The 16,719-nt window shown below is 37.0% G+C and overlaps 1 protein-coding gene across 3 annotated transcripts in view; it reads right to left on the reverse strand.

Moving 5' to 3' along the window:
- The window catches only part of DDX10 (DEAD-box helicase 10), a 292,818-nt gene that overhangs the window by 108,778 nt on the left and 167,321 nt on the right, over positions 1–16,719 (reverse strand). For all 3 annotated transcript variants that reach the window (XM_021926516.2, XM_009187219.4, XM_021926517.2), the window contains exons 14-15: positions 14,012–14,131; positions 11,111–11,272 (exon numbers count right to left, since the gene is read on the reverse strand). In XM_021926516.2, coding sequence (XP_021782208.2) covers positions 11,111–11,272; positions 14,012–14,131 — 282 coding nt within the window. The remainder of the gene's footprint in view (positions 1–11,110; positions 11,273–14,011; positions 14,132–16,719) is intronic.

A 16,719-nucleotide genomic window follows, 5' to 3' on the forward strand; every position in this document is an offset into this window, starting at 1 on the left:
TGGGGGTTAAACATTAACAGATGTGACTTTAAAAAGAGAAGAAAATAATAACTAGTATTATTTTAGCAAGCAGCCAATTAATGCAATAGTGATTATCAAACTTTATCCCTGAATTCGTTCTCTAATGAGATTATAAGAGATGTTCTGCCACTAAATTAGAATAATCTCAATGCTTCCCCCAAGTTGTGGGGAAAAATGATGGCAGTTTCTAAACAATTTGTTCCTAAATTAAGTTGGCACCAATCACAGGCTTTCTTTGAGCATTAGTAGACTACAAAATACATGAAAGAAGCAAAACAAGATTAAAGAAAAAATGTGATATAACTGATCATAATTAACACTTCATTTGAGCTGGCTTTAGCTTGTGGATACACGTATTTGTAACTTTATCTCCCTTCTCTTCCCACCCCACCCTCCATGCAGAGTTTTCCTGTGTTAGACATTCATGTTATTCTACAAAGACTGCACAGTGACTTGAGTGTTTTGCTGCTTACACTAATGTTAAGACTATAGCTATATAAAATATCAAGTAACTGCAGAGAGGAATAAAATTGTACTTTCATAAAAATTTATTTGTCCATTAGCACATTACTATGCTATTTTCTTACCAACAGAAATAGCTCAGAATTATTAAGTATCAACAATGTGCTAGGCATTTCATACAACAATTTGGTTTTTTTATCTTTTTAAACCTATGTAACAGAACTTATAAGGTATTACTATTCCCATTCTGTAGATGAAAAATGGAAGATCAAAGTAACTAAGTAACTTGACTGATGTCACACATAGTAAGTGATGGACTTGGGATTAAACTGGGCCTGCGGAGCCGAAGTTCTCACTCCCTCAAATCTAGCACATCACTACACTTCATACTCCTCCACTGGAATACTGACTTCACTTTGTAGGTTCGTACGTAGTATTTGTATCCGTATCAGTATGTTTTAGACAAATGTTGCCACTTCCTTTATCATTATAAATAGTCCGCTACCATACAGGTCTTTTCATCCTGACAGCATTTTTTATTTTCCTGACAGCATTTTATAGACATTAATTAATTTTTGTCAGTCTTCTGTGCAGAAGAAACAGGTAACTGATCACATTTAAAAGCCATACAAATTTTTGTTATAATTATTCAACAACTAGTCTTCTTTCAACACATCAGTGTCTGAAAATGGCACTTCAAAGTTGCAAAGAATAAATTCGATATATTCACATCAGAAAAATCCTTTCTACTCAAGCAAACATAACCATGCTGAGGTTTTCCATTTAGTCATTTTAATCATAGCAGAAAAAAATGGACAATTTTCTACTTTTACTGAATTCCAGTATTAATTCATTATAGTCACTAAAAGATATTTTAAATTTCAGCTTTAAATTGGCTATCAGAATTTATATGTGCATGCAAATAAGATAATTTTCCCTTTTAAATTTTCTACCAAAATTTTCAGACAGACAAGAGATATCCAAAGACTTTTACAACATGAAGCAAGTGTTACCAAGATATGAAACAAATGCACTAATGACAAATTTTTAATACTGAGTAAAACTAAAAGAAAATAATTTGAAGTGAATCATTAGAAAATGTTTATTTCTTATCTGAAAAAGCTTTATTAGTACCCTGTCTGAAAAGAGCCAAGAGTAAACATCGAGAGAGAAGCAAAAGAACTAAAAGTAGATATATCATAATTCAAAACTTAGAAAATGAATATATTCTTTGTGGGGGTAAGAAAAAAATATTTTAAAGACGGTTTATGACATATGACAAAACATAAAGATAAAAGGCTGGAATACAGTCACTTCAAGAGAAAAGTATAAGTGAATTTCATTAGATTCGGTAACTGAAGTCCTCCTCCCCTTTTCATTAGGTGTGGCTCAAATGCTTTAAATCCTTTATTTTTCCTATTTTGTTTCTGAGGACATCCTGGTACCAAAAACTATTTTATGCTACAAAAAAGAAGGCAAAATGTTATCTTTAGTTCTGCCATGCTACAAATGATTAAGTATAAGGGGAGCATGAAATTCAATAATGAAAATCAAATTCACAAGGGACAGAAAAACAGAAAATCAAATTTCAAGGTATAAAATACTCCCTTTATAGATATTATATTTCTTTTGGATTCTCACACACTATAGGTCCTTAGCTTCCAGAAAAGAAAGTACCATGAAATATGAATTTCATGAGCAGTCAGGACTACGAATTTAAACTTTTTCATTCTAGGGTGATACTTGAAAATTTGTAATTTGAAAGTAAGACTCATTTTTGGAGGTTATGGAAGTATAATCCATTTGCATGACTCTCGGGCAACTGTGTCAGTTTGGTAAGGAACTGAGTCCCCAGCTACCACATAAGGAAGAAGGGGACATGTATCTTTACTTCAGTATTATAATAACCTATTTTTCAAAAAAGAAAACTGGCTTAACAAAAGTGAACAAAAGAAAGATCATGAGAATTGTTAAGTCCCAAAGATATCCCCTGCCTCTAAGAACAAAATTCCAGTAAACCTAAATCGTTGCCAGGAACTTAACACAACAAGGTTCTCTGATCTGTTACCTATTTTACAGAGTTTTGCTTGAACGATATTAAAAAGTGGACTTCTACGAACAAATCTGTAACAACTATAACAAGGATGTGAAGACAGAATGAGAAAAACAAATTGATGTGGAAACACTGAATTCACTAGTTAAATCCTTTGAATATTTACCCAACCACATGGTAGGCTCTGGATACATATAATGGGCAAAACAGATACAGACCATTGCCCTTTGCAGTTTATAACTTAATCCTATCAGACTCCCTGATTCCACTGGCAGCAAACTGCTCCCTGCTCCTCAACCCCAATCTCTAACTACTCACCATCAACCTAATACCCAACCCACCTCTCCAACACCATATGGTTAAAAAAAAAAAAAAAAGAAAGAAAGCATGAAAATAGATCAGATTTATCTAATTCTGAATATTTGTCTCATTTTTGATGCTGGATATAGAGCCCAAACACCAAGATATTGAGCTAAATGTCACTAGATGGTATAAGCTTCTGAGAGTAAGAACAGAAACCTCCCCAGGCAGACATCTCCAAATGGTAGGCAAAGATTCTGTAGTAACAGGTTGGCTTCCATTTTAATAATAAACCTGGTTGTGACAGTAGAAGGGCTGAAACTAGAAGAAAAAAGGGTTGTAATGAAAAGGATCTTGTATTCTCTTCTATAAATAAGCTTCATTCACAACATCCATTTTAGAATGAGGCACCAGATGCTGAGTCCCTTGTCCTCAAGATGACACTTCTGATCTTAGTAAAATTTCGTAAGGACCATGTGAGCCAGACCAGTCTCTGGTTCTCTTTCTTTAGACTCTTAAATGGCCATAGCTATGGAAAAATGGATTCGGGCACTAGTGTATGTACACATACAGCTATACAATGAACATTCAGGAAAAAGTGGTATTAGTATAGAGTCTTAAACTATACTACTAACCACAACATTAATTTATTCTTTTTTTTTTTTTTTTTTTTTTTTGAGACGGAGTCTCACTCTGTTTCCCAGGTTGGAGTGCAGTGGCAGGATCTCGACTCACTGCAAGCTCTGCCTCCTGGGTTTATGCCATTCTCCTGCCTCAGCCTCCTGAGTAGCTAGGATTACAGGTGCCCGCCACCATGCCCAGCTAATTTTTGTGTTTTTAGTAGAGACAGGGTTTCACCTTGTTAGCCAGGATGGTCCCAATCTCCTGACCTCGTGATCCACCCGCCTCGGCCTCCCAAAGTGCTGGGATTACAGGCGTGAGCCACCACGCTCGGCCTTAATTTATTTTTAATTTATTAGAGATCAATGACCTTGTTCTGGAAACATGAAAAATTTCCATTATTTGTCATTTCTTCTTCAATACCCTCTACTCTTATGATCATCCTCCACCTTTTACCTCATTGCTTCAGAGTTACTCTGCTATAAAAGAATGTCTGATGGCTTGACATAGGTAGCAACACAGCTGAATAGTTAAAAAGCATAAAGTCTGAACAGTAACAAAGACTTTGGTAAGAGTCCCAGGACTGCTGTTTGCAAGCTGCAGGGTTCTGGACACATTACCTGACCCTTCTAAGTCTTAGTTTTATAATCTGTAAAATGCTAGCTCACTGATTTCAGAAGTTAATTATTAGCATATAATATGATGGTACATGTAAACTTACTGCAGGGTCCAGTTAAGTAAGTGTTACTTGTTACTGTTAATATTCTTGTGGCTACTATTCCTCAGATGCCTGATTACAGTTTCCCTCTTTCTTGACTATCACACAAATTTATGGTTAAGTCAACTGGATTCCATGCCAACTTAATTATGTGTCAACAACAATAAAACAAGATAGATTTTCTAAAGTCTTCCTTTAATACTTTCCTAACTTTCTAACATTCAAGCTGGTAGTAAATGGAACATAGAGTAATGCTGTACCATCTCGGGAAGCAGTCCAGAGCCACATCTTGACATGTTTATGTTATCTAAATTCATAATCCGATATAGATAAAGCACTAGAATTTCAAGGGAATGAAAGAGCTTCATAATGAATTGTTTTTCTCTATTCTCAGCTGTGATAGCAAATATTATCACCTTAACTACAAGTCATCTTTCAGAACTAAGAATGATGACACAACACAGAGCAGGTTTTCACTCCATTAAGGTAAAAATCATTCAAAAATAGGATCCATGGCCTATCTTTCAACAGTTCAGACTCAATTATTAAAAAACACATTGGCCGGGCAAGGTGGCTCACGCCTGTAATCCCAGCACTTTGAAAGGCTGAGTTGGGCGGATCACGAGGTCAGGAAATCGAGACCAGCCTGACTAACACAGTAAAACCCCGTCTCTACTAAAACTACAAAAAATTAGCCGGGCATGGTGGTGGGTGCCTGTAGTCCCAGCTACTCGGGAGGCTAAGGCAGGAGAATGGCATGAACCCAGGAGGCTGAACTTGCAGTGAGCCAAGATCGTGCCACTGCACTCCTGCCTGGGTGACAGAGCTAGACTCTGTCTCAAAAATAAAAAAGAAAAAGAAAAAAAAAAAAACACATTGCTTTCATGTGAGAGTAGCATTTTGTCTTTACAGTTTACTAGTTTACTAATGGTTTCATATGTAAAAGTTACAGCTTTTGCTATTTTTATTTCCAATGATTGGTTTCAAGAGGTTCTAAAGAGAAAATAAAAATAACAGACATATTTAAGCACAGCTACCTATAAGTGCCAGACAAAGCTGAATGGCGGGGTGGTCTCAGAAGAAAGCAGTGCTTAAAGGCTAAAATGACAACTCATGAAGAGCAACTAAAGCTGCTAAATGACCCAAGGCAGTTACAGAAGTGTCCCTGAAGTCCAGAGTAGCCGCTGTGCATTTTGGCAAGCAGGCAGCTTGAATTCTACTCCCAGTGATGCCATGAAACTATATAGTTTGGTTTGATTTGTTTTGTACTTTAAACCAGTTAGGATCTTTAGACCTCTTATATACAAGGGAATTGAAATTCGTATGTCAAATAGATGTCTACACTCTCACGTTTATTGCAACATTATTCACAATAGTCAAGGTATGGAAAAACTGAAGTGGCCATCAACAAACAATGGATTAAGTAAATGTGCTGTACAGATGTACAATGGAATACTATTCAGCCTTAAGGAAAACACAGAATTCTGTCATTTGCAACAAGAAGACGTTTAGAAAAGGGAAATAAGCCAGGCAGAGAGGTAAATACCACACCATCTCACTTATCTGTGGAATCTAATTCATAGAAGTAGACTTCATAAGAGCTCACAGAAGTAGAGCGTAGAGTGGTGGTTACCAAAGGACTGGGTGGAAGGGGTGCAGGGGAGATGAGTAAAGGGAAGATGTTGGTTATAGTGTACAAAGTTTCCATCCAACAGGAGGAATAAGTTCTGGTGATCTATTGCACAGCTTAGTGACCAAGTTAATAATAATGTATTGTGTATTTCAAAATAGCTAAAATAGTGGATTTTAAATGTTGTCACCACAAAGTAATGATAAATATTTGAAGTGATGGTTATGTTAATTAGCCTAATTTGATTATTGCACAATATATACCTGTAAGGAAACATCTCATTGTACCCCATACATACAATTATGTGTCAATTAAAAATAACATAAAACTTTAAAATAAAAAATAGATGTAAAAAATCTTTATAACTCAGTTTTCTAAATCTTTAAAACAAAGATTTACTTGAATCACATTAGAAATTATATAGCTTTCAGAATCTGGTAGATGAAAATATGATTCAAAGACAGGTGTAATAGTATGAGGGAAAAACATGTAGGACAAAATGAGTAGCTGAGTCCTACTATACTAACACTGAGTGCATATGCAAAGCTATGATTCAAGGCTGTTAACTTTTAAATGCAAGAGCAAACAACTACTTCCAAACAGAATCATTAAGACTAAATTCACTTACATATTAAATATCCTATACTTTAAACCAAAAATATAACATTTTGAACACACTGAAAAAAAATGCCAAGGCTTACAAAATCTTCTACAACTGATACACATTAAAAGAAATGTATTAAATACAGAAGCATGTGATAGGTTTTGTGAAGTTTTTTTCACATGCAAAATTCATTCAGGTACAACCCTTATTCGTAACTTTGGGTCAAAAGTTTCTTCACCTTCTTCTATCTTCCTGAAGTAAAGCTTCCCCTAGACCCTGTTGTTAGTATTTTCAATATTCTTTAGGGACATATAGTTCTTCTCAATATACTTTCATAAAAGTAAAAATTATGAGTGACAGCCTCAAAGGGAAATAGAATTATATTTGCCCAAGGCAAAATTCTACACTAAAAGAACTAAGAAGCATTATTATAGTAGTAGTATACTCAGGAAAAAAATGTGACTTCAAAAACCAACAATGTGTTCAAGTAAAGCAATTAATTAAAGCACAGTAATTTGTGCAGGATTAATAATATATTTAGTTTTTAAAGTTTTAATGGTTACTGGAAATATGTAAAGAAGAAAGTCTTTTTTTTTTTTTTTTGAGATGGAGTCTCGTTCTGTCACCCAGGCAGGAGTGCAGTGGCGCGATCTTGGCTCACTGCGAGCTCGACCTACCAGGTTCACGCCATTCTCCTGCCTCAGCCTCCCGACTAGCTGGGACTACAGGTGCCCGCCACCACGCCTGGCTTTTTTTTTTTTTTTTCTGTATTTTTTAGTAGAGATGGTGTTTCACCGTGTTAGCCAGGATGGTCTAGATTCCTGACTTCATGATCCACCCGCCTCAGCCTCCCAAAACACTGGGATTACAGGCATGAGCCACCACGTCCGGCAAGAAGAAAGTCTTTTCATAAAGTAAAGCAAGCAACCTGACTTGTCAGGGAGAAAAAAATTACAAATTAAAATTCTATTTTCCAAACAGTAAAGGATGATTTTATTCCCACGTCTTAACTAGATCTACGGAGCCAGAGATCTCACTGACATCTGGCATTAAGTCCCACTCCTACTCCCTGATTTTTCAGATTAGGAAAGCAAAGTCCCAATCAGTGACTAGTAATCCAAGCTGGACTGGGTATAAACTGTAATTACTGCACCAACGTAGTCATTCCACACTCAAGTACAGGTTATTCCGCAATACAGCACAGTATTCTTCCCAAACATCACTGCTTCACTATCCCAAATGTGAAGATGTGCCACTTAAGAAAACATTCCGTATTTCCCGGGTAGAAATCTACTCCATAACAGCTGGGTGCATAAATGATGGGAGTACCTATACTGTGCCTTATGTATGCTATTGCAGTAAACATGCTAATGCTACAGTACTCACAAATGCAAAGTTTTCTCTACTTTAATACACACAAATACATGTGTGTGTTTGCCAATGAAAATACTACAAAATCAATCATGTGATCATCAGGTAACATTTATATTAAAGTTGAAGAGAGAGAACTATTCTAGTTATTTCTTTGTGCTTTTTTTTCCAGGTAAGATTTTCAAAATCCTATTTGGAAGGCATGTCTTGTACAGAATACACATATTTTACATAAAATAGAACATTGTCACTTTTTAAAAAAAATACTGTGACTCTTGTAGTCACAGAAGTATTGACTTCAAAACCAGCTGTATGTAAAGTTCAGGTGATTTCTCTCACAACTTTGTCAGCTCAAAACTGTTCTGTTCAGCCTTGCTATGAGATAGTCATGGAGACAGTCTAAAAAATCACATGCTATGTTCTAATAATGATGCAAAGACAATGATTTACAAGCTCAAAACTAATTGAAAATGGAAAAGTGTATGATACACCTTTCACATAAGAAAAGAAGAAAAAAATACGTATTCCTACTTATTTCTATTTGCATAAGGAAAGTGAAAGGACAAGTTTAAAATTAAAAGTAGTTAGCTATAAGGGTGTAGGTATGAATAAGATACACAGACATAGGCAGAAGCATGAATTCTCAATATGTGTGTGTGTGTGTGTGTGTGTGTGTGTGTGTGTATATATATATATATTTTTTTTTTTTTTAATTTTTTTTTTTTTGGAGATGAGTCTCACTCCTGTTGCCCAGGCTGAAATGCAGTGGCATGACCTTGGCTCACTGCAACCTCCACCTCCCAGGTTCAAGCGATTCTCCTGCCTCAGCCTCCTGAGTAGCTGGGATTACAGGTGTGTGCCACCATGCCCAGCTAATTTTTGTATTTTTAGTAGACGGGGTTTCATTATCTTGGTCAGGCTGGTCTTGAACTCCCGACCTCATGATCCACCCACCTTGGCCTCCCAAAGTGCTGGGATTACAGGCGTGAGCCACCATGCCCAGCAATGTGCAATTTTTTATCTTGATTTTTGAGTCATGTGATTATTCATGCCAAAACATTTTATGTTAAAAAAAAAAAAAAAAAAAAAAAAAAGGATGTGCAAGCAGCTTTTGTGAAGTAACAGCATGTCCACAGTTAACTAAGACTTAATTATAATCTTCCTGAAGATGGAGGGACCCATGTACATATGTTAGTTTTTTCTTGTTTTTCTTTTTTAAAGAGACAGAGTCTTGCTATATTGCCTTTTATTAATGAGTGGCTATTCACAGGTGCGGTTATAGCACACAGCCTCAGGTTCCTGGGCTCAAGTTATCCTTCTGCCTCAGCCTCTTAAGTAGCCAGAACTACAGGTGTGAACCGCTGCACCCACTCAGCAGCACCCGGATATTTTAAATATTCTATGTTCACAGCCAATGGCAGAGCCTAGCAAACAAACACTGTATAAAACAAGTACAATCTGCCAATTTGAAATTAACTTTCTAAAGGTTTCCAGAACAATATTCAGTGATCTGGTATAGTAATAACTTGCACATGGGAGAAAAGAGATGGCAAGGAAGGGGAAGGGGGTGAACTTTATTTTATGTAAATCCTTCATATTTCTTTTACTGCTGGCTACAACTTAGAAATACAGTACATTCTTGCTCAGTTGTCCCCTGGATAAATAAGTAGACTGCAAGCTGAAACATGACAAGCTCCTGATACTCTTAATAGTAAAGATTTTAACAAATTGCTAATAATGTCAAATTTCAATTTAAGTACTGCACTAAGAGTAGCAATGCAAGAAATGTTTAGTTCTCTCATTAACATAAATATCCAACAATTGTAACCAGTATATTTCAGGTTCATTTGTTCTCCATATTTTTGGAACGTTTTTCTCAACATTCATTTTCCATCCCTAAAGCTATCTCCAATATCTACTTTTTCATCAAATGCTACTCTGAAGCTACATCAAATATTAAAATAAAGAAATGAGAACTGCTGTTCTATTTTTATAAAAAAGTGTGTACTGGTCCATGAAAGGTCAAATAGGAGTGAAAAGCTCTAAGAATCCTTCTCAGAATGTACTTAACAATGTCCACATCCAAAGGTATTTTGTTCTTAATACAAAATTTAATATTACAGCAGTGCTTCTCGGGTGTTTCTCACTGCATTACCTTGAAATCACTGCGTCAAAAGGGTGCTAAAGAAAGTTCTTTAAAAATGTAAATCTACTTTATTTCGTTAATTCATTTTTTATCTAGTGAAATGTTCGCTTCCAGGGAATGAAGTAGTATAACGGCATAACAATATCATGTGTGACCACTACATCAAGGATGACAGAAAACTGCCAAGTTCAAGGCCACAAGGGCACATGCTAATTTTTATAGAAGTGTTACAAAGTCTCCAGTTTTAATACAATAAATTTAACATATTATCAAGTAATTGATATGGAAAGAAATTTATCAAGTTGAATCTGGAAACACCATCAGTCTTTTCCAATGGTTGAATGGTGAAACAAACCTCAGTACATCCATACCATGGGACACTAATTAGTAATAAAAGGAAGAAAGCATTGATGCACACAACTTGGCTGTATCTCCACAGAATAATGCTGAGTGAAAAAAGCCAATTCCAAAAAGCTACATACTGCATAGTTTTATATAAAATATTCTGGTAATGACAAAATTATTGAAATGGAGAGCTTGGGATATCTCTATCAACTACAAGTGAAACTACAATTATCTCAAAATAAAAACTGTATGGCCGGGCGCGGTGGCTCAAGCTTGTAATCCCAGCACTTTGGGAGGCCGAGACGGGCGGATCACGAGGTCGGGAGATCGAGACCATCCTGGCTAACACGGTGAAACCCCGTCTCTACTAAAAAATACAAAAAAAAACTAGCCGGGCGAGGTGGCGGGCGCCTGTAGTCCCAGCTACTCCGGAGGCTGAGGCAGGAGAATGGCGTGAACCCAGGAGGCGGAGCTTGCAGTGAGCTGAGATCCGGCCACAGCACTCCAGCCTGGGCGACAGAGCGAGACTCCGTCTCAAAAAAAAAAAAACAAAAAACCAAATAAAAACTGTAATAACAACAACAAATCCACTAATACTATTTAGATCACCTCAGACCAAAGACAGATTTAAACGGCATTCTCAGAAACCAGTCAATATACAGATTCCCCCAGCAGAGGAACAAATGAACAGAAAAAAGAAGAGAGCAGCCACAGAAAAAGAAGTGTCAGAGAAAACAATGAAGAAAATAATATACTTATTAATGAATAGCTAATGAATATTTAGATATACTTAGGGACATTAAATTTCACTCAGTATGAATTCAAGATGGAAAGCTTACCCGATGCTTTGCCTTAATCTTCTTTCTATATTCTTCTTTGTCAAATTTGTCCTCTTCCTGAAGTCTTTCCTTTGCTTTATCTAAGTTGATACCACCGGTGTCATCATCTTCCTCAGCATCCTTGATGGCAGATTTCTGCATCTGTGGCCACTGCTGAACCAACTACAGGCAGAAAAAAGGTCAGTGTCAGCAAGAAGTAAGGAACACCCCAGAAAAGCACTTCATTTTGTCTGATGATTCCGAAAAGGTGCAGATACCCACTTTCTGCCTTACAATCTGTATTCTTAAATCTTTTAACCAACTTCAAGCCACGGAAGAGACCACCCTAGTCAGAGTAAAGTAACACTGCCAAACCCAATGAGAACAGGATTAAAAGAAAATTTCACCAAATAATTTGGAGAAGACAGTCACAGAATAGTGATGCTCCAGCATCTTCCCAAACAGCATTCTTAGTATCCTATTCTCCACACAACTCAGCTCAAAATTATCTGCACACAGCAGGAGTCGGGCTGAGTAGGACTCAGGCTGTACCTCCTTTGGGCTTCCATGGCACCCAGTGTGTTACTCTCACACAAAGTTCATTGCACCGCATTGTTTTACGATCCTGTTTCTCTCACTAGCATTAATCTCCTTGAGGGCAGTTGTATGTGTTGTTTATTTATCCTTGGAGCCCAACATAGTATCTGGCACGTATTAAACAGGTGCTCAAAATGGATCAATGAATCACATATCAACTGACAATACATATAATGACTGAAATAACTAACTGAAAAGGAGAAAAACAGTTTGGGTTTCACAGGCTTGCTCAAATCCACATGATTTTACACATACAGTTTAGGGTAAGGAACAAGGTGACCTAGAAGGGGCACTGATCTGGGAATGAGGGGACCTGGCTAAATGTCCTAGCTTTTTCATTACTACATAATGCTAAATAAATTAATCTCCAGATATCTATGTCCCTTCCGGAAAAATAGAGGTTTATTTAACTCAGTAATTTCTAAGTCTAACACCACAAAACTCTATAGACAATTCAGACAAAAATAACTCTTATTTTATCTAATAATTAGTTGCCCGAAAGATTTAAATAACCGCCATTGTTTTGAAAGACTGCTAATTAACCTGCCAACAAATGGAAACTGCAAGCACACACATCGCAGGTTTTATTGTCTCCTCTCTCCTCTGTGGCCACCATAACCATTCTTCAAGATGAGATTCCTATGGAGTCTCAACCTTTAGCAACCAATGGGATTGATAAATATCACTGAGCAGCCATGCTAGCAGTCACTGACCCTAAAGAGGCAATGTGAGGGATCAGTTGTAATAGTATGAATATCATGATACTTGGCTCCTCATCCCCACTGCAATCAGAGGGCAAAAAGTTTATCCTTCTATGAGCTAGAAAAAAAAAAAAACAGTGGCATTTCTTTCAGAGCATTAAGTCAGAAGTTTCAGTATGGCTCACATCCACAAACATCTCCTATTAGCACTAAGCACACACTGAAACATTTTATAGTTGAGGATTCACATTCGTTTTGGAGCTAAGTGGCATAATTTGTGCAGTTAAACTTAGTAGCATACTAAGGAACCTCATTACGCCAACAGCACTCATCTCATTTTACAGTGAACATCAGATGTCATATGACTATTCTAGTTTAGTCTGTTTCTCAGGTGCTGACCTCTTTTTCGTAATTTCATAAAGACTCATTATCTGTCATTTAGATAAGCTTCCTCTTCAACTTCCACCACCTTTGAATGACACACTATTTTGTTACTTTTCATGTGATTTATATGCCCCAAAATAACATCCAAAACTTTAACTTCAAAATTAAAAGGAAACATACTCCATTGGGGAGAGGCTGCTTAAGCAGTCTTTATGTTAGTGACGATGAATATATAATGTGCTATATTAGTTAATATGAAAAGCTGTTCTTTTATTGAAATAGATGTTTCATTCAATCAATAAATTTTTCTGAGGGTTTATTACATTAGGTATCTTTCTAGGTGCTGGGCATAGACTAGTGAACAAAATCAACAAAATACCTTCCTCGCAAGAAGAAATGGAGTGGAAACTGACAACAGTCAAATATAGATTGAAGTCATAAAGTAAGTGCTGTGAAGAAAAGTGAGGCAAGGTGAGAGAAATGAGGTTATGATGGAGGTAGGGTGCTCTGTGCTACATGAGGATAGTCAGGAAAACCTGGGCTGGTGAGAATGAGGCCATGAGATGATATTCAAAAGACCCTACCTACTATAACCACTCCTCAGGTAAGTCACTTGACATACTGGCTCTATTTCATCATTTTAAAATGAAGACAACAGTTATGTAATAGCATGAACTTTCATGAGTAATCTGTGAGTGGTAGCCCCTTCCCTATACTATGGGTATGTATTTACAATATGGCTTAGGGAAAGTTGAGATTAAACAAGGCACCTCTGTGTCTTAGGTTACTTTATAAAGCAGAGAATTCCCTCCCATAGCCAGCCCAGCAAGATATATACAAGTACAGCATTTAAAATTGAGGACGTGCAAAGCAGAGGCCTGAGTGAAGCAAAAGAAGCTGTGGTAAGTAGCTGTATTAGTATTCTCATGTCTGTTCCATAGAACATAATGTTCAATACCATGAAGAGAAAACCTTATCTTTAATAAAAACATAATTTAGAAAGTTCAAAATCAACTCTGTGTCAGTATTACCAAGAAGTATCTTGGTTCATTGCCAGTAAGGCATCCTTGTTCACAGCAGTAGAGCTGATGTACAGCCTACAGTAACAGTGAAAGGAACGGCCCAGCATGCTGTAGAGAAACATTTACTCTATCATTAATGAGTGGTAAGTAAGCAAGAGAGCCAATCTCTCCTAATACTCCAAATGTACCTCAGAAACGAAATACTTCTAAAATCTTACCTCCCCTTCATCAGTAAATGTTATCTTCTTATTCACTTTAAAATTTCTCTTCATTACTTTTTTTGCTTCTGCAACTTTGGTCACTTTTTTCTTGATGCTGGATTTAGAAGGTTCTTTCTTCTGTGTAAGAACATACAAAAAACACAGATGATTAGGGAAATGGTTGCTTTACATTAACAATCCAACTCTGGCAATATACTTTTCAAAACTGGGTGCATTTATTACTCATTGGCTAATGAGAAGCGTTAAAAACACTGTCCAGGAATAACATTATTTGGCTTATTAACTAAGAACTCCCCCTAAAACCTAAAAGTTTAAACACGAGTAGGAGGGCTAGTAGACGAATAACATTTACATTTTCTCTATTACTAGAACTGTGCTATTTGATAATATTTAAGGACTAAAAATTACATAAAGTAATACATGAGCATAAGATAAATAAAGCTATCTTCCAGTCAAAATTTCATACATATCTTAAAACGTGAAGTTGCAAACTTAAGTTCTTAGAGTAGGAAAATGTATACTTGGAAAGCAAAATGATTGCAATACATTGTTTGCAACCAACATTCCTCTTCCAATTATAGTAATTTACCATAGGAACACAGTAAAATATCTGATGACAATTAAACTGTGTCCAGGCCGAGCATGGTGGCTCATGCCTGTAATCCCAGCACTTTGGGAGGTCGAGGCGAGTGGATCACCTGAGGTCATGAGTTCAAGACCAGCCTGGCCAACATGGTGAAACCCCACCTCTACTAAAAATACAAAAATTAGCTGGGCATAGTGGCGGGCACCTGTAATCCCAGCTACTCAGGAGGCTGAGGCAGGGGAATCACTTGAACCCAGGAGGCAGAGGCTGCAGTGAGCTAAGATCACACCATTGCATTCCAGCCTGGGGACAGAGCGAGACTTTGTCTCAAAGGAAAAAAAAAAAAAAAAAAAGCTGTGTCCAAAGGTGAGATGGAGGAAACACTTAACAGGATGTACTGATTAGGACCTAGCTTACAACCTAAAACCACTATAGCAAGATACTAAAAATTCAAAGCCACTGCTTACTTATGCTAAGTGAATGGTGAGCGGACCCTCTGAGATAGGGGTTGGAGAGGTCATAGCATAACCTGCTTTGATGAGAAAGTGACAAGACACAACCCGTGTCTAAGGATTTGGATTATCCTCCTCAAATTGGAGCTAGTATTACTATTGGTGGTACTTAACCCAATGCAGCTTCCATTAGACAGAATAAGAAGTCTTTGGTGCAGTAGTTAAGAACGAAAATGTATTTGAGCTCAAGATCTATCACTGATACGCTATATGAGAGTAAGTTACCATTACCCAACCTCTGGGTTTAGATGTAAGTTGAAGACAACAATAGCATCTATCTCACACGGTTATTGGGAGGATTGAAAAGTAAATGTAAAACATATGAAAAAGTATTCAATAAATCTCAAATACCACTTTTACATGTTGATTTTGTGCTACACAGAGAGATCACGCCAAGTGCATAAAGGCTTACTTTGCAAAATACCAGACTTGCAGTCTCCCTAGTTGATTGATTTTTAACTCTGTACTATAGGGAACCACACAAGGAAAAAAGAGGAGGGACCAATCTAGAACATTATCTATAATTACCAGAAGTTTTGGGAAGCAGTGCATTGGTTACAACTGCTACATTATGGTAATAAGTACACACAAAAAAGGCAAATCTTTTAGTAGGAGATACTAACAATGATGAATACATAAATGCTTAAAAATAAACCACCAAGGCCGGGTGCAGTGAATCACACCTATAATCCCAGCACTTTGGCAGGCAGAGGTGGACAGATCACTTGAGGTCAGGAGTTCAAGACCAGCCCAGCCAACATAGCAAAACCCCGAGTCTACTAAAAATACAAAAAAATTAGCTGGGCATGGTGGCACACCCCTGAAATCCCAGCTACTCAGGAGGCCGAAGCATGAGAATCACTTAAACCTGAGAGGTGGAGGTTGAAGCGAGCGGAGATCGTGCCAGTGCACTCCAGCCTAGGCAACAGAACAAGACTCTGTCTCAATAAATAAATAAGCAAAAAAAAAAAAAAAAAAAAACCGCCATGCAATTAAAAATAACAAATCTACTAAAATAAAGACCTGTGCCAAGTTATCAACGTATTATATTTTTAGATAATGGTCATAGTTATGAAAATCTGCTAGTGCATCTGCAAAAATATTATGATTTAACTACAAGAAAGTTGTTTTGACAATGATGGTTCTACTATGTGGGTATTACTAAAACACTGACTTTGTATTTCCGGTTCAAAATGAAACTCATAGTATCTAGTTACATTTATTTCTCAGACTACAAATTACATCATTTTATAAGTTACCACCATCTTCAACCCATATAAAGCTAATGAAAAGATCAATTGCCTCTGAGGTAGCTTTTATTATATCAGAGACACTTCGTATGCTATAATTGAGGCAGGAGAATAGGGTCTGGAGGCAGGAAACTTAAGGCTAATTCCTGCTGAATCAAGAAAAACACCAAGGTCTGGAGGCAGGGAACCTGAGGCCGGTTCTCCTACTTCCCATAGCTGGATCAAAAGGAAAACACCTGGGTCTGGGGGCAGGGACTGTAAGGCCAATTAACACAAACTTCCTAAAGCTAAACCAAAAGGAAAACCCCCATCTCCCAACATGGAGTAACAAAGGATCAAAGGCTACGCTCCCTACAA

The sequence above is a fragment of the Papio anubis genome, chromosome 12, assembly GCF_008728515.1.
Source record: "Papio anubis isolate 15944 chromosome 12, Panubis1.0, whole genome shotgun sequence".
Lineage (NCBI taxonomy): Eukaryota > Metazoa > Chordata > Mammalia > Primates > Cercopithecidae > Papio > Papio anubis.